The sequence below is a fragment of the Oreochromis aureus genome, linkage group 23 (genome assembly GCF_013358895.1).
Source record: "Oreochromis aureus strain Israel breed Guangdong linkage group 23, ZZ_aureus, whole genome shotgun sequence".
In the NCBI taxonomy this organism is placed as follows: domain Eukaryota; kingdom Metazoa; phylum Chordata; class Actinopteri; order Cichliformes; family Cichlidae; genus Oreochromis; species Oreochromis aureus.
Window position 1 is genome coordinate 20,568,801 of NC_052963.1, and position 26,400 is coordinate 20,595,200.

Genomic DNA, 26,400 nt, shown 5'->3' on the forward strand with positions numbered 1-26,400 from the left:
TAGGAGATGACACTGTTGTTGCGTTTATCTTTCTGATCCTCCCTAGTTTGGTGTCTGATCTTCTTTTCTGTGCCTCTTTGCTGACTTGATGAAGTGTTGCAAGGTCCTGATTACTCCAGGTTTGTGTTCCAGAGGGTGGGGAGAGTCAAAGATGAGGTACTGGTCCGTGGGGTTTCGGTAAACTTCAATGTTGAGGTTCCTATTCGCTTCAATGCCTATGGCACAGTCCAGGAATGGCAAACAGTTAACCTTTGTGTCCTACCTGGTGAACTTTGTTTTTATCCACAGCATTAATGTGAGCAGTGAAGGGGGGGACACTCCCATAGGGCTTAAATCTGGGACTCTCCACCATTTGACCTTAGAACTGAAGAAGCTTCTCGGATGAGGTGAAACGTCTTCAAGCAACTTAAAGAAGTCCAGACGCTTTTCTTTCCAAGCTCTTTAGACCAGTATGTTGGTTTGTTTTCTGGCAATGGCATGTATTGATGTGCCACCTCTACCTGTGCAACCTCTGTAGGGCCCACTAGATGTCAACATTCCACCACAGGTACAGCTTTACTTATGCGCCTTTCATGTGGAAGTATTACCGTGATGATATGTAATTACAACAGGAAGTTCATCATTTTCTTGGGTCTGTGTTTTTTCTTTAATGCCAGAGGCTCTGGTAAGTTGTGTTAATGAAAAAATGTGTGACATGTGAACCCCACAGGCGTCACAGCCATGGCTAATGAAACCTGATCTGCATTGCCTGAAGGGGTGGATCTGTACAATGAAAGGTTTGTAATCAAACTGCGCTCCAAGCATATAAATGCGCACACGCTCTGTTGCACACACACAATCGGCTCTTTCACACAGCGCTTCCACTATGGGCTCCCGGGCTGCTGCAACCTGGTACCGCTGCCTCCCAGCGCTCTGCTCCGGGACGGCGCTTCGGGTCGCTCCGGTGCTCAGACCCGCGTCCTTCGCTTCCATCCCGGCCAGAAGAAACCTGAACGTGCAGACAGCAACTGAGGCGGTTAAGCTGAAGAGCATTGATGACTTACCGGGGCCCAGCCGGTCCACCAGTATGTACTGGCTGTTGGTCAAAGGATACGCGGAAAAGATGCACTTATTGCAGGTACTGGAAAAGAATTTAGTGGCTTAAAAAAAACAACTTTTTAACTGTTTGTACATTTGCACTAAAGAGTAGAACAAGTGTGAGATGACCTTCAGCCGACAACAAAAACTGTTTCCACGGCTGCTGCTAGTGTTTCGAGAAAACGCATTCAGGGATGTTACTTTCTTTCAAACTTTTGAACGAACATTTTGGCTTTTTTGTTCACTTTTATTTGTATTGGCTCGATTTTATATGACGTCCAGCCAGAATGAAAAGAATTCGCAAACAGTTGCCGACAGGGTGATCGACCCATGCAAACTAAATGTGGGACAGAGAGAATGTTTGTGTGGACCAATACTTTTAGATGGTTTCATTTAAACATTTTACTTAGTTTAGATGTATGACCTAAAAGTTAAACAGGTTTGGTATTACGTTTTTAGCTATAGAATAGTAATTATACAGTAATATCTGAAAGCAGCTTCCCAAATTCCTTACAAAAAAGCTTTTCAAAGTGTTAATCATATTAAGTATTATTTAGATTAATCTATTTAAAACTAGCTTGAATAAAAGTCTAGTTTTAATTAAATCTAAAAAATAATGGAATTAGTGATTGTAATTAAACAGATATTCATGTCCTCATTGTCTTTGTTACTGTAAACTACACTTTTAAATAACTCAATTTTGTAGGGCTTACAGAAGCGTCTGTATGGGCCCATCTGGCGCTCCAAGTTTGGCCCTTTTGACTTAGTCAATGTGGCGACTCCTGACCTCATTGCTCAGGTGATCCAGCAGGAAGGCCGCTACCCAGTCCGAATGGAGATGCCCCACTGGAAGGAGTACAGGGAGCTGAGGGGCCAGGCCTATGGACTCCATGTAGAGTGAGTGTGGATGATGTCAACAAAAGTTTTATTCATGTGTCCGAAATTCCTTACAAACAGCCAGGGACCCAGAAAGGAGCCCAGAAGAGCTCCTCTGACTTATAATAACCAAATGAAAAGTTCAAATAGCCATTTTATGACAAGATAGTATTTGTATATAGTATTTCGTTTTATTGTATATAGTATCTTATTCTTATTATCTTATCCTGTTCCATTTTGCTGCTGTAATTTTGCACTTTCCACTTTCTGCTGTCCCATGTGTGGGACTAATAAAGGCTTATCTTATCTTATCTTATCTTATCTTATCTTATCTCTTATATAAGCTAAAAGTAATTCTTCAATTTTTGGAAAAAAAAATTGGTAAAGTTAAGCCCATGCAGCAACCTGGTGGATTGTGGAGGCATCCATCGGGTGCTTGAGAAGAATGTTTTTAAGCTAAAAAACTTTTAAAGTCTGATTTCATAAAAGAGTACTGGCGTTCCTCAGGGGTCCTTCATAGTACAGGTATGTATTTAAGAACATTTAACGAGAAAAAATTTACAAAAATCTACTGCGGGTCCATAAAGGAGTGCTGAAACTGAAACTGGCCAAAAGTTTTTTAAACAGCCATAATTCTCTAATAAAGTTAATCAATCAACTTTTTTTCTGTGTCGTGGGGGTAGCATCCTGTTCTTCTTCTTATTGTTATTATCCTTTCTCGACAAAACAGCTGAGGACCTATAAAAGAGCCTTGATGGTCTCTGCTGATTGATACTGACCATAACACAGAGTTTATAAAGCCATAAATGATAAATTGTCCTTTGATTTTGGCAAAACCTGCTACTGGAGTTCCTCAGAGTTTTGTTATTGGTCCTTTTAACTTTTTTCCCTTTTAATTTTACAGAACAGGACCAGAGTGGTACCGCATCCGCAGTGCCCTGAACCCCAAGATGCTGAAGCTACAGGAGGTATCGGTCTATGCCTCCACCATCCAGCAGGTGATTGGAGATCTGCTGCAACGCATTGAGCTCTTACGAACTCGCAGTCAGGACCAAGCCACAGTTTTGGACGTGGCAGCTGAGCTCTACAAGTTTGGCTTTGAAGGTGAGAGGGACAGCAACTAAACCCAAAAGGGGTGCAGGTTAGGGTTTGCAACTCTTTTATTTATGTATTTATTAATATTTTATTTACAGGTATATCCTCCATCCTGTTTGAGACCAGACTGGGGTGCCTGCAGGAGGAGATTCCCCATGAGACTCTTCGCTTCATCAAGGCTGTTAACGACATGCTGACGTTTGCTGACATGGTGCTTCTCTTCCCACGATGGACCCGCAACATCCTCCCCTTCTGGAAACGCTTCGTTCAGGCCTGGGATGACCTCTATGAAGTAGGTATGTAACAGAAAAAAAACACAAAAGGGAAGATTTCTGCTGTTTTGGGTTCGCTTTAAGTTCATTTGTATCTTCTATGTGTTTGCACGGCAGCTCAGATGCTTATCGACAGACGAATGGCTGAAATTGAAGCTCAGGTGAGCAGGGATGAGCCTATAGAGGGCATGTACCTGACCAACCTGCTGTCTTCTGACAAGCTGACCAAAGCGGAAGTCTACATAAGCGTTACAGAGCTGATGCTGGGAGGAGTCGACACGGTGAGGAAACAAAATGCCGTAGCATCATACGTCTCTTCTTCATCCATTCGTTGACTATTGGTAGAAAGGAAAAATGTTGGTTAACTGTCACAGTTTAAACTGCTCCAAAATGCCTTTTATTTTTACTTGTTATTTTTACTGCTGTAAACCAGCAGTTACTGACATCTTTTAAGATTAGTGGGTCAAAAAATGAGCAGAATTAGGGAGTGAGTGTCTGCTAACAAAATTAATACAGTGTAAGGACATGATTAAACTTGTTTGAGAGGTATCGAATGGAGAATCAATATATTTTGATTGAGTGATCTTCTCTGTTAGAAATTGATGAGGGCTGTGGGGTGGTGTTGACAGACAGCAGCGAGACAGGTGGAGCTCATTCTGGATTCATCCAGAGAAGCCAGAGATTTAGTTTACATTGTGGACTAATCTCTGAGTAGAGATCATGAGCTTGCTATAAAAATGAACTTGGTTGCCTGAAATGACCATCTTACATGACTTGTGCTGGGCCTCCCTTCTCCCTCCAATGCTGGGTGTGAACCTTGGTTAAGCTTAATCGAGACACCAGTATAAGTAAAGGCCAGAATGTGTGGGACTTCCTCTAAACATGCAGGGTGAGAACTCTGAAGAGTCAGAGGATGGAACCAAAGTTTCGACACCATGCTCACATCTTTAAGCCATTTGCTCTTGCACACCCAATCTGATAACGTCTCATGGGACGTGCTTTTCAGGCTTAGACTTAGTACAGTTTGCAGCAAATTTTGTCAAAAACATTTATGTGATTCATTTAAATATTATCCTCCCAAGATTTTGCACTCTGTAAACTAAAAAAGACTCCAAAAAGCATATAAGACTGAATTTCCTGGAGGAAACCACTCGAGGGATTAATAAAGTTTCATCTAATCTAATCTAATCTAATCTAAATATCAGTTTGACAGCCATGAAAATGCTGAAATGCGTTGTAGTTTTTAACCAGATTTGTTGATTGCAAATACGTAATTTCTTCACAGAGTATCCCTGTGGGAGTGCTCTGAGCAATCTAAGACCACTGGTTTATATTGACAGCACCACTCCCTCTAGACCTGTCCCAACATCAGCAGTGCATGCTGTTGAATGCCCGTTCACTCAACAATAAAGCATCACTTGTCTGAAATACAATTACTGACAGAAACAGTGGACTTGTGTGTTTGCAGCCATTTCCCTGTTGCCGGGTTTGAAAATGGTGGATTTGCTTCTTGTGAAGGAATTATTCTCATGACTCATCCAGTGACTTCACTCCCCCGCCAATCAATGGCATGCAGTCTTTTGATGTCACATTTCTGGCTCACCTCAGCTCACTTGGAACTCCTAAAAAAGCACCTGGTACCAAGTACTACCATCTAATGGAAAGCCCTAAAAACTGAGTGGTCTAGTCGAGCTGAGTAGGTGCTAATGGAAAAGAACCTTAAGACTGTCAAACTTTATAACAGCATATCCAGCAGCCTCAACTCCCTTGACCCGCTCAGGTCCTGTAAAGAAACTCTCTCTCAGGCCAAGACTCATTATTACTCTTTCCTCATTTGTCATCAGCAAAGCCATTCCAGACTGCTGGACCGGCTACTTCACCCCCTTGATCCACCTCATTCTTCAGGTACCCCTGACCTCTGCTACGACTTTCTTTAAGTATTCCGAGAAAAGTTAATTCTATCCATCAGCAGCTTGCAACAGTTACACATCGGCTTCAGGATTTCATCCCACCTTGTGGGATGCTCTTTTTCCTTTTTCTCCTCTGGATTCCTCTTAGGTCACCAAGTGGATCTCTCAGGCCAGAGCCTCCACATGCACTCTGGACCCCATGCAGACACCATTGGTCAAGCCATGTCTGTGGCCATTTATAGATGATGCCATCATCTCTTCCTGTTACGACCCGGCTCTGCTAGGGGACAGGGAGGTAACATAAACGAGACCCTCACAAGGGAGATCAGTTAAGGCAAAGTTTTATTTACAGAAAAAAAAACTCAGAACTGAAAACCAATAGTGAACCACTAGGAAAATAACCAATACAAAAATAACTTGCTCATGTACGAGTAGAAATTAAAGCTAGCCTCACTGGCAGTAACACGACTAATTACTATCCACACAAATTCCACACATTAAACAGAGTTTCACAAGCAAGGCTCACAGACAGAAGCATATGTGGCAAACTGCACACTCAGTCCAAAGCAGCAACCCCTGAATGAATGTTCATCGGCCTTTTGTAGAACATAGGTGAGTACAGTCAGTCGCTAAATGGTCCCTTTCACTGGAAGTGCAAACCACTGGTTTTCAGGCAGCCAATTGTCTGTGTGGATTGTCACATCCGAATTTACATGCAGGAAGGCTGGCACTGGTTCCCAGCCAGCCAATCGTCTGTGGGTGCTGGCATGCTTGAATTTGCTTGTAGGAAGCTGGCTCACTTCTTCCGAGGCCAGGGGCCGTAACACTTCCCTGGTGTCTGAAGTGGTTCCCTCAGTTTTCAAAACTGCATAAGTGAGTCCTGTCCTCAATAAGCCAGATCTGGAGCAAAACAACCTTACTGACCCAACTCTTCAAAAGAACAGAGCCCAGCCAACTCTATCAACATGTCCAACCAAGAGCTTTATGAAGCCTTCCAGTCTGGCTTCAGAGGACACCACAGCACTTAGACTGTTCTCATCAAAACAAGTAACAGCCTTCTCATTGCTGCTGACCCTAGCCACATTAGCATCCTCAGCCTTATGGCCTTATCTACCTTTGACATGTTTTTTCCTCCTTTCCTTCTTTCACATCTATCTGACTATCTTGGACCCACTAGTACAGCACTCTCCTGGTTTCCATTGTGTCCAACCAAACACAATGGAAGGCCCTCGCTCTGCCCTGGTTAACCAAGGTGTGTGCCTCAAGGTTCTGTGCTTGGACCATTTCTCTTCATTTACATGATCCCCCTTGGCTAGATCATTTGTCGCCGTGATCTCTGTTTCCGTTCCTATGCTGATGACCCTAAACTTTATCACTACCAAACCTATCACACTCCATAGTCACTTGTCAGCTGTCTGAAATTAAAACAAGGATGTCATCTAATTTACTCAAGCTCAAAAGTAATGAAATAGATCTCCTAATTGTGACCCCCCCAAGGCTGTATTCTAGCGGTCCCCAACCCCCGGGCCTCGGACCGGTACTGGTCCGTGAGTCGTTTGGTACCGGGCCGCGAGAGTTGAGGCTCAGGTGTAAAATGTATGGTTTTCAGGGTTTTTATCGGTTTTCAGCGTTATTTTGTTATCGTTTTTATCGTTAACTCAGTTTTCCTGGGTCTTTTCACGTGTGTTATGAATGAATCTTCTTTTTTTCGGTACCGGCACTAGTTTTGTTTTGTTGTATTTATCCGTGACACCTTATTGCCGGTCCGTGAAAATATTGTCGGGCATAAACCGGTCCGTGGCGCAAAAAAGGTTGGGGACCGCTGTTCTAGAGGACTGGAATTTTACTCCTTCACAGGCAATGATGGCAAAGATATTCAAAGCTTATCTTGTCCAGTACAAACCTTAAGTTATTATTATTATTATTATTATTATTATTGTTATTATTAGTATTAATAAATAAATGTGTCTGGATTTTATTCGTTCTTTAATAAGATTATGGACTTAGATGATAAATTCCATCCTTTTTTTACACTTTTATGCTGAGAAAGCTTTTTTAGAGTGGTAATGTCACGGATTGCCGGGGCAAGCCGTGTGTGAATTATTAAGGACCCAAGATGCGGCAGCTCTGGTGCAAGTGAGTTTATTACCCAAAAGTAAATCCAACAGAGATGGCGAGGATGAGCGTAAAACTAAGAAAACCTAAACTGGGAAAAACTAACAGAAACAGAGATGCAGGGAGGCACGGGGAAATACACAGAATGACGGACGGAGAGACGCAGACCATAACATACCAAATAACGCAGACGAACCAGCAACTACAAAGACAGAAGACCCGACTTAAATACACACAGAGAAACACAGGGAGATTACACACAGGTGGTGGACACAGCTGGGAGTAATTAACAAGACGAGACAACAGGTAAGACTGAACACATTCACAAGAGACGCAGACCTTCACCATAAAACAGGAAACAAGAGAACACTACACGAGGATGCAGACAGGACACTGAAAGAGAGACAGAATAAAACACATGGAACCTGAACTAAACATGAGGGGGAGAAAACAAAACCTAAACCAGAAGTAATAATCATCATCATCATAATCACTAATAGCACAACAAGAGAATACGAGAACAAATCATAATATAATAAACTCAACATACTGGGTCCAACGGACCCAGAGCCATGACAGGTAATCCTCTTCCTACCTTTACTTCTAAAATGACGCGGCCCCTCTGATTCTCCTTTTTTAAAAGATCATGTTACTACCACTGTTAACATCATCAGCTTTAAGAGGTGTTTGTTGTCAGTGTGCAAACTCTTTAAGAAACAGGGTCTGCGACATGTGACCTACAAACCTCAGCAACACAATTATTTGTGCCTCATTTGACACTGAATCTGCTACCTGAACCTTTATTTTGTTTTCCTGTGTGGACTCATTGTTAAACTGTCTCCAGGCAGTTGACAGTCATCTCCGTCTTTCCGACAGGAGATTGTGTTAGATTCTGATATTTGGGACGTATGAGTGAGGAAAGCGGTTATTCATCCATATTACGTTACATTGCAAAATTACCAAACCTTTTCCAAACATGTTGGCGTCTTATGTGCAACGAACAACAAAGAAGATACAGATAACCTCTGTGTTGCTCATGTAGAGAACCTAACAGACTGCCATAGCTCATTTAGCACACAAAATTCAAGGTGTGGACTTGTTTGTCCTGACTTCAGTCTGACTCAAGTTTTTCAGCCTCTCACTCAACCTACACCTCCACCACAACCATGTAAGCTTTGATTCATAATAGCAATAACACTAGATTTCCAGCTCTGTGCCCTCTTGACACAGGTCGACAGAAACCGGCTGCCTGGACTGACTGCAATCAGTCAGTTAGATTTAATGGCGAGAAAACCAGCAGCAGTGATTTGTTTTTGTTTTACCCAGCAATGTTTTCATGTGAGAAGCGAACACATTACTTACAGCAAAATTGTTTCAGTTTTGCCCGAGGGAATCAAAACCTCTGGTATTCAAAACAGACACGAGCCCAGTAGGGATCACATCTGGTACGGCACGTACAGCAAGCTGTCACAGAGCCCGTTTGACGGCATTCCCTGGTGAGGTTCAGGCTTGTCCCCATCCTTTGCCACAAGCAGCAAGTTGGAAGTTTGCGTAATCCGGGCATCTTGGTTATCCAAGGTGGGCAAAGATAAAGCTCACACTGTTTAATCAGTATTTGTACGCTGTGCTCGTGATAGGGGAAAAGTAACAGGCTGATCTTAAGGTTAACTTAAAAGGAAGGAAGATAGGGTCCATTATTTTAAGAAGTTTCCTTTTCACATACGGCAAATTTCATGATTCATCCTTTAAAATAGTCTTTTCTATTTTTAAATCAAGTGAAGAAGATAGCTTTCAATAAAGCCATCTTCTTTTTAAGATAAAAGGGATGGTGAACGAGATGAAAATGTGGTGAGGAGATAGTGACTTTGGGTTTTAAGATAAGATGTGTCTGTTCCTGAAACATTGTTGATTGTGTGTGCTCACAGATGGGAAAGAAAATTCCAGAAGACTAGAAATAATTGTTTTTCTGGTTTTTACTGTGTGCCTTTCTCTGTTTGCACTTCCTTTCTTATCTTCACCGTTCTAGTGAAGTAAAGGCTAAAGAGCCCCCCAAAACATGAATACCTTTTAGATTGCAGTTTCTTGGGTGGTTCAACTTTGTGAGTGGGAAATCTGAGTTGAGCGGACACTGCTGTCTCAAATGCTCACTGGGAATTTGGCAATTCCAACTTCAGACTTATTCAGGAATGCACCAATAGAGGCAAAAGGGTCCTTTGAGTTGAGTTTGAGTTGGCTTCAGTATGGTGTCCAGAAACCTTAATCCCTGTTTTTTATACCTAAGGAGTCTCCTTCACCTCTAAGCTTTATAGCAAGAAATCATAATAACAAGAACGATATGGGAGGGAGCCTGTTTAATGGGGTGTGTGAGTGTGTGCTGCAAGGATGTGCCAAGGTGTATGAATGTGCCAGACAATGATTATTGGGGAGTGTCGTGTTGAATCCCATTAATCTTATGTCATACTGAGTTGAATTTGACGTCATGAGTGACGCGCAGCTGTTTGCCTCGGCCTTGGAGTGTGAAACTTAAATTGCTTATTTTGCTTCTGATGTCAGTGATTGCTGCTGAATGAGGGAGAGAGATGTAGTCTGACCCAGCATGTATGTGAATGTAAGAAAGGCAAGCCAGAAATATTTAAAGTCTGCAGTCATACTGGTATTTGAATGTAACAGTGCAGATGTTTATTGATCTGAAGCTAATGCAAAGCAGTGCATAGAGGGGAGAGTCTCAATACAAGGATGTTAGAGTATTACATTTATAGTGAGCTTATTCATTGTTTTAGTAACATTTCTAAAGAGATCAGGCCATAAGAAAACCTGCCAATAGCAGAAAAGCCTCTGCGTGTCCTTTCTGAGCAGTGTGCACACAAATGTTTCACCCCTCACCTAAGAGGGTAATAAAATCTTATAGAGAGTAATTTAACCCTTAATGTAGGTGGTACTGAGAGTTGAGCCTTCAAGTCAAGAGAGTTAGTCTGGGTCACATGAGCCAAGGTGTGGTCCATGACCATCACAGGGGTCACGGTGTGGATCCTCTGTGAAAATTGCCCTACCCCGCCATTATGTGAGCTATTAGGTTACACGGGTTAAGCCAGTGGTTCCCAAACTTTTTTTGCCAGGCCCCCCTTTTTTACAAGAAAAATGTTTGCGCCCCCCCACCACCTAACCCCCCGCACAAACACATCCTCCAAACACACACACCCAGATTTTGTTTACAAACTCCATTGCGGTTTATTTCACACCTCAAACATTTAGTAAACAATTAAGCAAATACAAGTAAACGGCAATAAATTACAGGTAGTAATAAAATATACTACTAACTCTTTTACGCTACGTCCACACCTACACGGGTATTTTTGAAAACGCAGCTGTTTCTATGCGTTTGGGCCTTTCGTCAACACGTAAACGGCGTTGCGATTCACCGAAAACGGAGATTATTTAAAACTCCTTTTTTGCGTTTACGTGTGGACGAGGATTACAGAGTTCGTCACGCAACGTCAAAGGTATGTGCCTCTTTTCACATCACGCTGTGCGCCGCGTTATTGTTTACATGACATGAATTGCAGAATGGCAGATAGAGACAAAATACTGTTACTGTTAATCTGACTATCTTCAGGTTTTACACGCTTACATACACACGCAGGTACTGTCCCTCCATTTAGAAAGGCAGAGGCGTCACGGTGTAATTATTTTACGTGTAGTTGTTTTTTTTCCTGTGTAATAATATTCAACATTGCTGTCAATACATTTTTCAAAAAATGCCTCTCTGTGCAAAATGGGTTTAAACACATAAACAGCTGTGGGATACTGTTTGTCCGGGATTTGAACCGGGGGAACAAATTACGGCAGGATCAGCCTGATATTATTTGTATCCCACTGTAACTTTACTGCATAAAGACCTAACATGTCCAAAATGTCAGGAGTAGTTATTACAAGAAGTGTTTGTGAACTAAAAATCAAGAATGTGGGATACTGTTTGTCCGTGATTTGGAGAGCCCAGCGCTGCTCCCGACGCAGGGAAACTAATTTTGCAGGGGAGACCTACCTCGGCACTTGTGCAGGTGAAGCCAAAGGGAAGATATGCTTCACCATATTTTCTAGTCTTTGGCTTGGAAGGAAGTTGGTTTGGAAACATATTTGGCGATGCTTCATCTCCTGCTTTGCGTTTATGTGGGAGCCCCGTCAAAAACCTGTCCACAGTGTCCAAGTGCTCTTTTTTTTTTTTCTTTTCATACCGCGCCCCCCCTGCAATGGCTCTGCGCCCCCTACACTTTGGGAACCTCTGGGTCAGGGGTCTGCAACCTTTAACACCCAAAGAGCCACTTGGACCCGGTTTCCACGCAAAAAAACCCCCACTGGGAGCCGCAAATACTTTTTGAAATCTAAAATGAAGATAACACTGTATATATTGTTTTTCTACCTTTGTGCTTTGTGTGAACAACTAAAGTAAGTAAGTAAAGTTTATTTATTAAGCGCTTTTCACAGACAGGCAGTCACAAAGCGCTGTACACAAATATTAAAATAAACAATACAATCAATAGACATTATACACAATGTAAAAGATCAAATGTAAATAATGTAAAGAATATAAAATACGTAGATCAACAAAAGGCTTGTTTGAACAGAAAGGTTTTTAACTGCTTTTTAAAAGAATCCACGGAGAAACTAAGGTGTGTTGCTTATGTAATCCATGAAGTGCTACAGAGAAAATTACATTTTATTTATGTAATTAACACATTTTGAACTCTTAAAGAAATATAACAAAAGGAAAGACACCCAGCTGAACTAAAATGATCCATGTAGCAAACAAAAACTGTTGTGAGCCACCACCCTTTTCAGGTCAAGGCTTTTGGAGCCTTGACCTGACTTTTAAAAAGTAACTGGAAAAAAAGCACTATGCCAAAAAAAAAAAAAAAAAAAGATATTTGCAAAATTCTGCCTAAATATCTATTTTACCTTGTTAATGTGTGTGGCGGGCGTGGTCTGCAGTGCCGCTGCATGGGAGTCGGACGCACCTGAGCGGCACCGCAATCACGCCTCGCCGCCTTAAAGTCTGTGCTCTCTCTGCTGTTGTGTTGTCGGGCTGTGAGCTGAAAAGCTACAGCCGGCTTTATGCGTACAGCAACCGCGTGTGAAAAGTGGTCAATAAAGAGATGCTGAAAAGCATGTTCATGCAAACATCGTCGGGTCTGCCGTGATATGTTTACAATGAGACTTCTGGTCCCAAACCTCGGCGCACAGCGTCTGCAAATCGGGGCTTTCATCTTTACGCAGGACTGTAAGCTGTCATCTGTGAGGCGGGAGCGGTGTTTGTCTTTAACATAGTTCACGGTGGAGAACAGCTGCCGACATAATGTGGATTCGAAGATCCATAATTGGCCTATCTGGGGTTGAAAGTCTCGATAAATGCACGGCGCTTCGGCGGGTACACCGGTTTCCCCGAGTGTGATGCTTATTTTGAGCGATGAAAAATATAATAAGATATAATTTTATTTTTATATTTCAAAATCACAATAATCTTCCAATTTAGAACTACAAGTTAAAAAAAAGAACTAAACACAAATAAAATGCACTTCAGCGAAATACTTCTTCTATTTTCCCAAACCACCCGGAGCCGCAAAATAAGGACTAAAGAGCCGCGGGTTGCCGACCCCTGCTCTGGGTTAAGGCATGAGTGGCGTTTAAATCGCCTGAGAAGGGATCTGAAGACTGGAATATCCTTTCTCCTGTAAGTGCAGATGTATGGCCGAGTCTCGTCCTGTGCTGTGCCATGGGTATGTGGTTTGGTTTTTTGGTTTCTCCTGTGTGTATTTCAGGCCCTTAAGACTACTGTGAACTGAGAACCTACACAAACATTCACAGATTTCAGGTCTTATAGTGCAGTAGTTTCTCATAATGCCACCCTGTTTACATTTTCAGGTATTAGGAGCTAACCTCCTGCTGTGTGTTTAGACTGGAGTTTTTTTTTAGTTCAGTTCAGATGGTTTGTGCCACCCAGCTGCTGAGCTCAGGAGTGTGAAGGAGGTGTACACAGAGTCAAAAGGAATTATTTTAGCAGGATGGGAAAGAAAAATTATCCCTGCAACTGCCGAGTAAACATCACAAATAGAATAGAATAGCCTTTATTGTCATTGTACAGGGTACAACGAAATTGGAGTGCCACTCCCTTGGTGCAAAATGCAATAATAAATATAAATGTAAAATATAAAAGGTACAATAAAATAAACGTAAGTACTCAAAAGTAAGTATGATATTTACAGGATAGCAGCATTAATATAATGACAGTATGACAGTATGAATAGCAGCATAATATAATGACAGTGACAGTATGGTATGGCTAAGCAGGTTCAATTGTTTTTGTGCTTATTTACAACGGTGATAGCTCTGGGGAAGAAGCTATCCCTGAATCTGTTTGTCCTGGTTTTATGTGACCTCTATCGTCGGCCTGACGGTAATAGTTCAAACAGTTGATTACTGGGGTGAGAATGGTCCTTGATGATATTGCCAGCTCTGTTGAGGTACCGAGAGTTTGCAATGACCTCCAGGCTGGGCAGAGAGCAGCCAGTGATCTTCTGGGCTGTGTTGATGACCCTCTGCAGTACTTTCCTGTCTGCAGCTGAGCACCCTGCATACCATGTTGTTATGCTGTACGTTAGAATGCTCTCTATGGTGGCTCTGTAGAATGTCACCAGCAGCCTCTCCTCCAGGTTGTTCCTCCTGAGCACTCTCAGAAAGTGGAGACGCTGCTGGGCCTTTTTTACCACCGCAGTGGTATTTGCAGTCCAGGAGAGATCATCAGAGATCTGCATGCCCAGAAACCTCATGGAGTGTACCCTCTCCACACGGTTCCCGTGAATGTAAAGTGGGGCCGGGTCTGCTCTGCCCTTCCTGAAGTCCAAGATGAGTTCTTTAGTTTTCGTGGTGTTCAGTTGGAGGTTGTTAACTGAACACCACTCAGTCAGTCTGTTGACCTCCTCTCTGTAGTCCGACTCATCCCCCCTTGAGATGAGTCCAACCACAGTGGTGTCGTCCGCAAACTTTATGATGGTGTTTGAGAGATGGGTAGGGGAGCAGTCGGATGTGTAGAGCGTAAACAGGAGGGGACTCAGAACACATCCTTGTGGAGACCCGGTGCTGAGTGTGATGGTGCTGGACAGGTGTGGGCCGAGTCTGACAGACTGTGGTCTGTTTGTCAGGAAGTCCTTGATCCAGAGGCAGATCGGGGTGGAGAGTCCCAGGTGAGACAGTTTCTGGACCAGGATCTCCGGGATGATATGATTGAATGCTGAGCTGAAGTCCAGAAAGAGCATTCTCACATAGCTTCCTCTGTGCTCCAGGTGACTCAGCGCAGTGTGGAGCGCTATGGTGATAGCGTCCTCGGTGGACAAAGAGACACTATAGTGTTTTTTGTGTTGTAAGCATTGATGTACATCAATAACTTGCACGGTAATAATTGTTTTAAGTTTTTTGTGATGTTTTTACCTCTAATTTTTACCTACGTATCTACTCACCCTCTTCCATTTTTCTCCCACCTGACTCCAGACGTCCAACACCTTGTCGTGGGCTTTGTATCACTTAGCGAGAGACAGCAGGGCTCAGGATCGACTTTACAGCGAGGTGAATTCGGTTTGCCCTGACAAGCGGGAGCCAACCATGGACGACCTGAGCAGGATGCCCTTCCTGAAGGCCGTCATAAAGGAGACATTACGGTGAGCTGACAGCTATTTGCGTCTGTCTCTCAAAGGAGTCAAGTTTTTCTTAACCGTAAGCATTTTAATCGAAGACCTGATGGTTTTAAAAACAAGTCTGTAATTCATAAATGAAAAAAAATCTACAAACACGTGATGTATTTTGCATCTGCATGCTGGAAATCATCAAGTTGGTGTTTTGCACTGAATGTTTTCAAAACTTGGCTGTCCACTCATCCAAACTACACAAGTGAGTGATGTGAAGTCATTCATCACAGGGAACAGTTTGAGTTTGAGACAAGCAGTAACAAGACTTTGTGAAAGCTGGGATTTTTTTGGATGCCTCTCGTTTACTTCTCATCCCTCCAAGGATTTGGAGGGATGTGAAATTCCAGTGAGTGCCAAAGCTTCTCATGTAAGTTTCCCACACAGGTGCTAAATCCTGCTGGAAGACTGAACTGGCAACTTCATGAAGGTTGCCAACAGAATGATAAAGTGCTCTGAAACCTTCTGCTAGACAGCAGAGTTGAATTTGGACATGATAAAAGGAATACTTCTCCAGGTTTCTTGAAGGACATTCAAAGCTCTTCTTTGGATGTTTCTGCCTTTTGTTCTGCTCTCTGTCAACATGATCCCACACTGCTTCAATAATGTTGAGGTCCGGGCTCTGGGGAGGCCGATCCATGACTGATGGTGTTCCACTGTTTGTTTTTCTATTCAGGTATGATTTTACTGCATTAGCAGTGTGTTTGGGATCAATGTCTTGATGAAAGATGAAGCTGCTGTCAATCCGATGCTTTCCAGCACTTTAAAAGCCCTTTGGAAGCAAATTATAGAGAAATGAGGTTTGGCTCAGGACTTTTATAGAGTATTTCATGAGAACGGCCCAACCCTGCAATGTCAAACTGTTTTAAGATCACTTACTTAGACAAGTCAGAGCTTCATTAAAAGCAACATGTGGTTATCAAGTTTGAGTCTTAATAGAATCGTGCTTTTGTAGTCCTATGCCTCAGTTCCACAGGTTATAAGCGTCAGGATATTTAGTGGTAAAAGCTCGTACTGAGGGAGTTCAAGTCTGTGAAAACCTTCAGCTACACATGCATGCTGTTTTTTTTCTTTGAAAATTTGATTAAATGAAGCACACACAGGAAGTTCTCATGCTGAATATGTTGTTTTGGTCTGTTTCCTGCCTCTGCGGGTGCAGAATGGAAACCCATGTGGTACTTGCAAATAATCAAGTGGCTGCTTGTGTACAAAATGGTTTGCTCAGTGTGTGTCATCACCTTTGAAACTCAAAAATTGCTGTGTTGTTCTTACACTGCCACACACCTTAGATGACTAAATTTCAGAGAGGTGTGTTTTTATGAAAGATAAAAAAAAAGTAACAATCTCGAGGATTACTGATGGCGTTTGCTGTGTTCCCGCTTCTCTGTCGTCTCTGTGACAGACACCTATCAAAAACCCTCAGTCAGCAAATCATATCACAGTAAGAATAAGAGCAAAATACACAACCGGCCAAGGCTGAAAACTCCCTCCATGCCAAACTCAGAATACTGGTGGCATTTTCTTGAGCAATTAAAGACAATACCATCCTTAAAAAATAAATAAATACATTTTGGTATGTACTTTTAAAGATGTGACACAAAACATTTAATTCTGTTCTGCCTTGCAAGACTTCTGCCACAAACCCCTGGTGACAGATCCAGTTTCTCCAGTCACTTCTAACTTGGACCAAGTCCACCTCTAGTAGCATATTACAGGAAAATGTGTGCGTGAGTTCCTGAGAAATCCCACAGACATCCTCTGTGGCGGTAATTGTCATCTGTGGTGGAGTGATGGTGCCTTCCCAACACGGTTTGGTCCAACTGTGACCTCAAACATTTACTGGCGACTCTGATCATGACACAACAGGAAAATGAAGCTTTTTCTTTTGAGTTTTCACTGATTAACTTTGTCCTTCTTTTACAAGTTGAACTTTATTCTCAATCAGTGGATTAAGTTCTTTCTAACTAACGGTGAGTTCAGGGTCAAACTGGGGTCAGAAAATGAAGAATAATACTAAGTAAGCAATTCTTAAGCCACATAGCTGTGTCATCATTTCTTTCCTTTTTAAAAAATTTTAATCAATCATGACAGTGACAATGCCAGAGTCAAAAAATCCTTCGGGATTATTTGCATTTTGCACCCATCCCAACAGGTTTTATCCCACAAGGGCGATGATTTGATTCAGCCTGTATCATTAAGAGGGGTAAAGGTTCACAAGGTTAAAGTTACATATTTCACTGTTTTTGCACTTTCAAGGTCTTGTACTAATTGATTTATTGCGAATGACCTCTTGTGACCCATCCCCAACAACTTCACGTTCCACACTTAATGAACTGCTCTGTGGAGAAGCAGCTGTAGCTAGAGCTTTCAGAAAAAAACAAGTCCAAGTCTGCCCGGAAAGCTACCTGTGTACTTATTTGCATATGGTTTTTTTGGCCTCGGTGGAGCTCTGTCTGACCGCCCTTCTAGTTTAAAAGCAGTTGTATGGTGGTGGTGGTGGTGTTTTCTTTATTTTCTGTGTTTATAGTTAAGCTGTTCCAGCCAGATTGTTAGTGTTATGAAGGGCAGGTCATGCTCAGTGAGAACCATCGGTAAATTAAAGCTGGTTTTATCTGTTCCAGGAGTCTGCTCTGACCCATCCAGTTCTCCCATCTGTAACACAATACCTCCATGTATACACGATGTTTTCACAGGACTCTGTGCAGCCATGTAGAAAGCGAAGTACCCGCCATCATTCAGTAGCTTTTAGGAGCAATAACTTGCAGAAATGGTTTTCTTTATGACTTTATCAGTCTCTCACATCGTTGTGGAGGTTTTTGGCCCAGTCTTCTTTAGTTCATTGAGATTTGAGGTCATTTGTTTATGCACAGTTCTCTTAAGGTCAACAGCATCAGTCAGGTTCAGGTCTGGAGTTTGACTGGACCATTGCTGTGCTTGGGATCATTGTCCTGTTGCGTGACCCAGTTTCAGCCAAGCTTGAAGTGTCAGACAGATATCCACAGGTTTGACTCTAGAATATTTTGGTATACAGAGGACTTCATGGTTGACTCATTTACTGTAAAACAAACTTAAATCATCACCCCTCCACCATCGTGCTGACAGCTCATATGAGGTGTTTTGTGCTGATATGCTGTGTTAGGTTTCGTGCATTTTGGCCAAACGTCTCTACTTTGGTCTCGTCTGTTCTCATCCTGTGGAAAAAATTAGTTCCTACACTAAATTACCGTCAGATTTATGAAACATGTGTACTGTTTCATAGGCTAGACGCCATATTATTTAAAATTTTGTAAGTGAGTAAAAGAGTAAAATGATCATACATTCTGGTACCTGATAAAAGGCTATATAATGAACCATGTACCTGAACGTATTGTACCATGTATGGAGAAAGCAGTGACAACGTTGTAAGAGGAACGCCTGCACCTCTAAGGCAAGAAATAAGAAAAAAGTCTGACGACTGTAGAAAATTCAATAATAGAGTGCAGCAGAAAGAGCTGAGTATATCTCTATTCTCACCTATGGTCACAAGCTTTGGGTTGTGACAGAAAGAATGAGCTTGCGGATACAGCCGATGGAAATGAGCTTTTCCTTAATGATAGTATTTAATTTTCATTGCATGCATTTTTAAAAAATAGTTTTGCAATTCTGAGCATCTTGTGGCTTATGGTGTTTAGAAATACTCTAAATAATAACCAAAAGGTATCAATATTGTTGTTATTAATATTTGAATATTTATGCTGCCGCAGATTCACTTGTGGTTTATAGAGCATTTAAAAGTAGAATGGGAGGCAGAGCCTTCAGCTTTCAGGCCCCTTATCAGTGGAACCAGGTCCCAGTGGAAGCAGTAATGCCGGACTGCATGTGACTATGAGAATAGTTTTCCAATGACTGTTCACTATTCACTTCGTCCACTTCCACACTTTCTATTTACAGCTCCTAGACTTCTAACTGTTACAAACAAAATAGATTATATGACTCCTGTGTCATCCAAAATTTATTTGAAAATATTATTTACATATTTTGTCTTTGAGTCACTGTGACCATCTTCTCAATAACTTCTCAGTTCTCCAATTGCACTTAAAGCATAAAATTAGCTCGAGTCCTTGCTGTTCTTTGAGATGCTTATGATTTATCCCTCTGTCCACTCACACGTGTCCATTTTAGGGTTGCAGGCATATTGGAGCCTATTCAAGCTGGCACTGGGTGAGAGCTGGGGTACATCCTGAACAGATCGTCGGTCAGTGTCAGAGTTGTTTGTAATTTGTTATTCATGTGGGTTCTTCATATTTCTGTCCTTGGAACAATAATAAATTTGGTTCCAGCACTAAACAGTTGTACTTTCAGGTCAGGGTAAATGCATTCAGACTGGTCTACACAGTATTTTTTCCACTCTCCTTGCATTTGGTTCTGCTTTGTTTCTCTCTTGCCTTCTGTTTGAATTTATTTATTTATTTTTTGGGTCAAAGCACTTTAGAAGATTCTTTATAAAAAAAGTTATTTCAGATAAAAGAAAGCAATAAGAAGAGATCATTTCAAGGAAGTGATTTCCTGATGAATTCATTTACTGAAATAAAGAGTTTGAGTCTGATTAGACTTTGATGACGCTCCATAGCAGAGCGAAGTGTACCGAGGGTCTGTCCAGGGTCTGTGGAGTACACTTAAATGACCACATATGTTAGAATTTAACTGCCAAGTCTCATTTTTTTTAGAGCTCTTGTACATAAGAAACGCTGATTGTTTGGTTCTGGGGGAATTCATTTTTAAAGGGATGCTGTCACTGCTCTGAATACACTGTGATGATCTAATGAACTTCCTCAGTTGAGTGTTTCTTCCAGGTTTTTGTGAATTCTGAAATAGTTAATGGTTTCTAAGACTGTCTCTACTTAACAATAAAGAGCAGAAGAAGAGGCAGAACCCCCACCCATGAGGGGCAGCCAATCAGAAGAAAGTTGAGGAGGTTTAGAGGCTTGTTTCAGACATAGGGTTGACTGGGGCATGCTCTGTGGCACGATATAAGACAGTTAACCCCTTTTTTAAACTGTGAATCATGCAAAGCTCCTCTAGTAGAGCACGAATGAAAACACTTAGTTGGAAGCGAGCTGAATCAGCCCTCTTTCAGTAAACATCTGCCCTTTTTGGCTGTGGCCTCATGTATTTTGTCCGTCTTCTGATGCAGTTTACGGAAAAACCAAAATGTCAGCTGCGATTGATTACAAAGCTGGAAACATCTCTCATGTCTTATTGGAGGCTGATTTGTTTCTTTCTTCCTCAACCAGCCTGTATCCAGTGGCTCCTGGAAACGCACGCCTTGTTTCGGAGAACGAGGTGATTCTGGATAACTACTGGTTCCCAAAGAAGGTAGGAAGACACAGTTACACACATACACTCGTATGTCTTTAAGCATCTCTCTAAAATAAGCCGTCTTATTCCAGACTCAGTTCCATCTGTGCCATTATGAAGCCTGCCACGATGAGTCCGAGTTCCCAAATGCAGAGCACTTCCTCCCAGAGCGGTGGTTTCGCAGTGACACGCCGAATAGCTGCAGCGACAGAGCCAGGCCCGGCTTCTACCAGCATAACCCTTACAGCTTCATCCCGTTCGGTGTCGGGGTGCGAGCCTGTGTGGGGAAGAGGGTGGCAGAGATGGAGATGCACTTTGCTCTGTCCAGGGTGAGTGATGCAGAGCTGCTCTCTCCTGGATAGTGCTTTTTTAAGGGTACCTTTTGTACCCTCTGCACAATCTTTGCACACATGGGGGCAGCTGCGTTCCTTGGCAGGATTGCCCTTTTCCAGCCTCCCTCGCCTGCTTATAGAAAGCACCATGTGGTAGAAACTGGTATTGCATGAAAGTACAGCCCAGCTAGTTTGACTTGAGTTAACATCCCTTTAACCCGGAACACTGTTGTAGTTTCTTCACTTTCTGTTGATAGTATTAGATAATTTTGAAAGATTGTTGGCTTTTTCTCTGTTTTTTTTTGGTATTATTGTAGGTTTTAACTTACAATATAAAGTGTCTGAATTGAATTGAAATATTTAAAATTATTTTTAAACCCAGGACTTTTAAATAAGTACCTCTTTCTAATAAAACTAAGAATAAATGCTGAAAATGACACTAGATGTTCTCTCCAAGTGAAGGCAGCTGCAGTACCTTGTCTTTCTGCAGTCTACAGATACTAGCTGAGCAACAGGAAGCTGCAAGAAGGAATTTCTACAAACCCCACGTTTCGTAATTATGACTGATTGCAAAAAAAAAGAAAAAGAAAAAGATGAATGCCAAACAAAATAGAAAAGCTCCTTCTTATGGAGCTCCAGCACTTGAATGCACTGAGACATGTTGTATCACTTCCCCTGTATTGTCTTATCTTTATCACTAAGGACATCTACAGACTGTTGAATACTTATGAAGAAGCCGGCTGGCTTAAAGTGGCTTTTCAGGCTGGTGTTAAAAGTCAGCACCTTTAGAGCGCCACAGATTTTGTATTTTTAACCTATTAGTTCACATTTAAACGGCGAGCGGTCACGGCAGATGGCTGCCCTTCCCTGAGCTGGGTTCTGCTGGATGTTTCTTCCTTTTAAAAGGGAGTTCTTCCTTTCCACTGTTGCCAAGTGCGTGCTCAGAGGCAGTCTTTTGATTGTTGGAGTTTTCTCTGTCTTTACCTTACAATATGCTTCTGAGACCCAGCTCATTTAAGTGCTGTGGACAAACGAAACATGTTACATTTTTTAAAAATTATTTTTTATCTTCTGCCCCTCGTAGTGGACACTGGGTCCTGCTTGATTACAGAATGATGCCATGTTATGGTATTGTTTTCATTTTTATTTGTATTTTTGGTCAAATTTATTTGTATTTAATGAACATTTAGTTGGATGAAGGAGACACGTCTGAACACAAAAACATCATTTTAAAAGAGTAGCTTTTTAAAAAGGAAGGCGAAAGCTCAGAGGGGGAAACCCAGGTTTTTAAAGGGCTGAGCTGGGGCAAAATGAAAATGCCTGACATTTATTATGGATGATAAATATTGTGTAAGTTTGGGCGCTGATGTTGTGGGAAGGCAAATGTCTGCTCATCTGCACTGATGCAACCTTGTTGCGCTTTAGGACATTATTCTTTTCATCGACAGATTGCCTAATCTTAAATAATCTGTCTCAGCTTGTTGAAATTTCTATAACTACGACCTGTTAACTGCTAACTCACGTCATAGATATGAGAATATGAAAACAGATATGCTGAAGAATGTTTGGGCTGCTTTCAGAGATGAGAATCTCCCTGTGGTTTGTGTGTTTTGACATTTTCAAAATGCAGGTTGCATAATTAGCGTTTAAATGCAAACATCAGTCTTTGTGGTTGTGATCAGTGTTGTTCTGTTTTCGTGTTAAAAACAATGTTAACCCAATAGGTTTAATTGTTGACAAAGTGAATTTATAAAGAAAGGAGAAGTGCAGTTTGATGCACTTTTAGTATATATGTTATGTTCTGCAAATCAACAGAGTAAATAACTTAGGTAATCAAACTTTTAGCTACAATATTTGTGTGCATGTGTGTTGTTGTGTGTGTGTGTGTGTGTGAATCCTACTGAAAAAGCCGGCATGTTCTCCTCTGAGCTTTCACTCTCCTACTGTAATGTTTGGCCCTCCTCCACCTCGTCCCATGCCAACAACAACTCAAACTCCCCTTCTAAAAATTCTGATTATTCCAGAGGTTGTTATTTTTCCCCTTATCAGAGACATCAAGATGATTTATGAACTTGAACTTTGATCTTGAAGAATTTGTCTCGGCTCATTGATTTGACTGAATGTTATGGTCCCAGGGTATCCGAGTCCTGCTACACACAAAGCTCTGGTAAATAATGCTTTTAGTGTTAAGAGATGAGCACTTCCCTTTGGTTTGTGTGTTTTGACATTTCCTGACACCTGGTTTCATTACTTCTGTCAGAGGGCCTTCAGATTTTGTGGTTGTGGTTGGTGTTGATCTGTTTTCTTCTTTAAAAGTCTTTCACCCAATTTCAGTACGATTAAATTCAACTGAGGAGGATATTATTTCTCCTTCTACATACTGTAGTGAAAAAAAACTTCAGAGCCCTAGCTTACACGTTGCTTCTTATCCATAATGGGTGTGGTCACTTTGTCCCTGCACAGGCTGCTTGAAATCTGGTAAATCCTTTGAGCTTTCACCTTCCTGTTCTAATATCCGGCCCTCCTCCACATCATCCCCACATAGCTATTCGTCTGACTTCCCTTCTACAATTCTGGGTAAAATTCTCTCAGTCACAACAAGTGGGAGATACTAAGTCCTGCTGTCCAATACGAAGGACAGCAAATAAAAATTTGGCATTGAAAGTGTTAAAATGACTGCAGATTTCTGAAATCCTACTAAATTGAAGATAATCTAATATCGAAAAAACATTTTGGTAAAAAACAGTTTGTGTTTTATCAATACAATCATAATGTCGTATGGCTAATGGCATATGGCTAAAATGTGGAAGCTGCAATTTCCATTATTTTGAAAGGAAAGTTAGCACAACCTCCACAAATGTGGCATCAATAGAAAGCCCAGGATTTTACAGATACAGATACAGTGCATAGATTTTGGTTGATGTAGAGGTCTCTGACTTATAAACCTCACATCAACAAATTAAGGAAAAGCATAATAGGTCTACTTCAAAAAAATTGTGATGTGCAGGGAAGGTCTTTCTGAAATGAGGCTGCAAGTGTCTTAGTGTTATGTTGAATGGTAATATAATAATTTTATGACAAAAAGATCTTAAATTTTCTAAGCTGTGGTCTTAAAAATTGCATTAACTCGCTTGTTTTCATAATTTGTGCAAATAATTTCGTTATAATTTTATTCTTAAGAATTTAATCATTTTTAAGACATCCATATCTCCTATAATTAACAGAGGAAGCAGACGATTTATGGGCTAAGGAGACTCAAATCTAAAAAAATTTCTTTAACACAGTCCTGCTATTGCTCTGCAGCTGATGCAGCATTACGAGATCCAGCCTGAAGATGGTGCACCGACCGTGGAGGCCAAAACTCGGACGCTGCTCATCCCCGCTAAGCCCATCAACCTGCGCTTCCTCCCCAGAGCCTGAAGATGGCACCAGTGATGGCAAGCAGCTCGTGCATTCACAATAAAAGTGCTCCCAGAAGTTTCTTTCTCAGTGTAACTTTAGTTTGAGCAACAGGCTAAAACTGCACAGAGGTACAAATGAGTAATTAGATAAAAATTTAAGGCCAGTTCTGTTGTTTGCCAATCTGGGTGTGGCGCACTAACGCATGGTGCAGATTCCTGTCAGCAGCCGCATTTAACAAATTTCAGCAGTGATGGTAGTGAGTAAATCCTCAAGCCAGGTTGACACATGCAGGGATTTCTCTTTAGGAACACATTTAATGGGCACATTTATAATTTTAAAGAAATAAGCACATAATTTATCTACATATTTATCTTTATATGTATTTCTTTATATTTCCTTAGCTAACGTCTATTATGGTCTTCCTTTATTATTTGATAGTTGTTATCATTTTAATTAAGATCCCTTCTTAGTGTCCAGTTTTTTTTTCCATGTTTTTTGTGGCTACATTTGTTTTTTTCTGCATGCTTTGTGTCATTTCCTGTTTTGTTTTGGCAATTTCTCTCTCTGTGAGTCTCTGACTACCGCCTCACAATGGAAGTAACGTAACCAAAGAGTCTAAAAAGTTTCCTTCTGAAGGAGAATTCATCAAAAACAAATGAAACCCACAGTGCTTGGTACCAGACTGTACTGGTGGACTACTAAAAGTGCATCTTAGTTACATCACCACATGAATTCCTGATGTTTCATGCAGACTGTAAACGAGGACAGTCGAGAGGGCTGAAGCCCATCCTAGCAGTCTTAGGGCGAGGCAGGGTACACCCTGGACAGGCCTATTTTACTTCCACTCATTACTTACTTACCATCTTACTTACTTTACTTACTTACATTTTACTTTACATACTTTACTTTCTTTAATTACTTTTGGTCTTTACCTACTTATTTTCTTTCTTTCTTTGCTTACTTTCCTTACTTCAATTTTACTTTTGTAAATTACTTTCTTACTTTACTTACTTACTTACTTTCTCCGTTACATCCTCACTTACTTTATTTAACTGCTTACTTGTTTTCACAGTTACAGAACATGTTAATGTTAAACCAAAAATATAATATGCAAATGTGTGAGATTACAGCAAAACTGCAAATTTACCATATGTTATAAAAACAAGAAAAAAACAAATATTTAAAAACCTGCCAAAATCTTTCCTAAAACCACAAATTATATTGTAATTCTTTAGGCAAAAAACAAACCGAATTAATGCTTTTATACCCAGATTGGAGCAGGCACACTGAACGTCTCTGAGGAGGTATAAATTAATAAAGTATACATTTGTTTTTATTTTTAGGAAAAGTAAAGTAATAATATGAATTTGGCACAGTCTTGTTGTTGTAAGATCCTCTGAGCACCGTGCTTCTCTTTTTCCAAACTCCTTCCAATTAATTCTCCTTCTCATGTTTCTGGGAGTTTTTTTTCTTTTCATTTCATAAAAACAAAACAAAATAAACCCTGTTTGCTTTGCTTCCTTTGTGAGTGTTTTCCTACCGTCATTAGTTTCACCTATATATACATAAACATACATAGACCAACCATGTCAGTCTGTATCGTTTATCTTTTTGTTTTCCTGGAATTCTGTTTAGTTTTAGCCCTCTGAACTAGTTCTGGATTTTCTGAGAGTTTTTCGGCCATTAAAGGCATGTTTTTTTTGTTTTTTTAAACCTCCTTTAGGTTTGTGCATGTGGCTCCTTAGTTTATTAACCCGTAACAGTATTTGCAAAACAGATGTTATTAGTTTTTAGTTACTACTCAAGTATAACTTCTTTGCACTGTCAGATCTGAGAGTACACTGGCTGTTAAAGCCGTTTAAACACAATACTTTATTTCCTTTCATTAACTTTTACACTGACTTTGAGTTTGACATTGACTTTGGCTAAAGTGAATCTCTGAAGTCTTTGATGATGAACTAGTAAAGTGAAATTCTCCCTTTAAAGTTTTTAAAGATTTTATTTGTGCATGTATTTACACACAAAAGAGCTGTTTTATCTTTCATAAACATATTTGTGCAGGAAGTAATTTAATATCTTTCTTCCTCTTTCAGAGAAGCCAGAAAGAGAGAAAATGGACTTCTCTGCAGAGTTGTTCACACAAAATTTAACCTAATGCCCAAATCTTGCCTTCTGCATTATATAATCACTGTAATTGTATAACAATGAGTCCTAATATAAAACACTCTGTGTGTGTGTGAAAATGCCTGTCTAA

General features: G+C 41.0%; 1 protein-coding gene across 4 annotated transcripts; it reads left to right on the forward strand.

The window, feature by feature from the left end:
* Window positions 1–629: 629 nt before the first annotated feature.
* Window positions 630–26,389, forward strand: si:ch211-113j14.1 (cytochrome P450 27C1). Of its 4 annotated transcripts, none has more exons than XM_039606299.1 (10): window positions 630–776; window positions 856–1,117; window positions 1,784–1,974; window positions 2,858–3,057; window positions 3,147–3,344; window positions 3,438–3,601; window positions 14,885–15,051; window positions 20,349–20,430; window positions 20,505–20,741; window positions 24,048–26,389. In XM_039606299.1, exons 2-10 carry the CDS (start codon window positions 866–868, stop codon window positions 24,162–24,164), a joined length of 1,608 nt encoding a protein of 535 aa, XP_039462233.1. In that variant the 5' UTR covers window positions 630–776; window positions 856–865; the 3' UTR covers window positions 24,165–26,389. The 4 variants fall into 4 exon arrangements, with proteins under 4 accessions (XP_039462233.1, XP_039462232.1, XP_031591695.1 ...); XM_039606298.1 differs by lacking the exon at window positions 630–776 and having other exon boundaries at window positions 792–1,117; window positions 24,048–24,181; window positions 26,240–26,389; XM_031735835.2 differs by lacking the exon at window positions 630–776 and having other exon boundaries at window positions 792–1,117.
* Window positions 26,390–26,400: the final 11 nt, after the last annotated feature.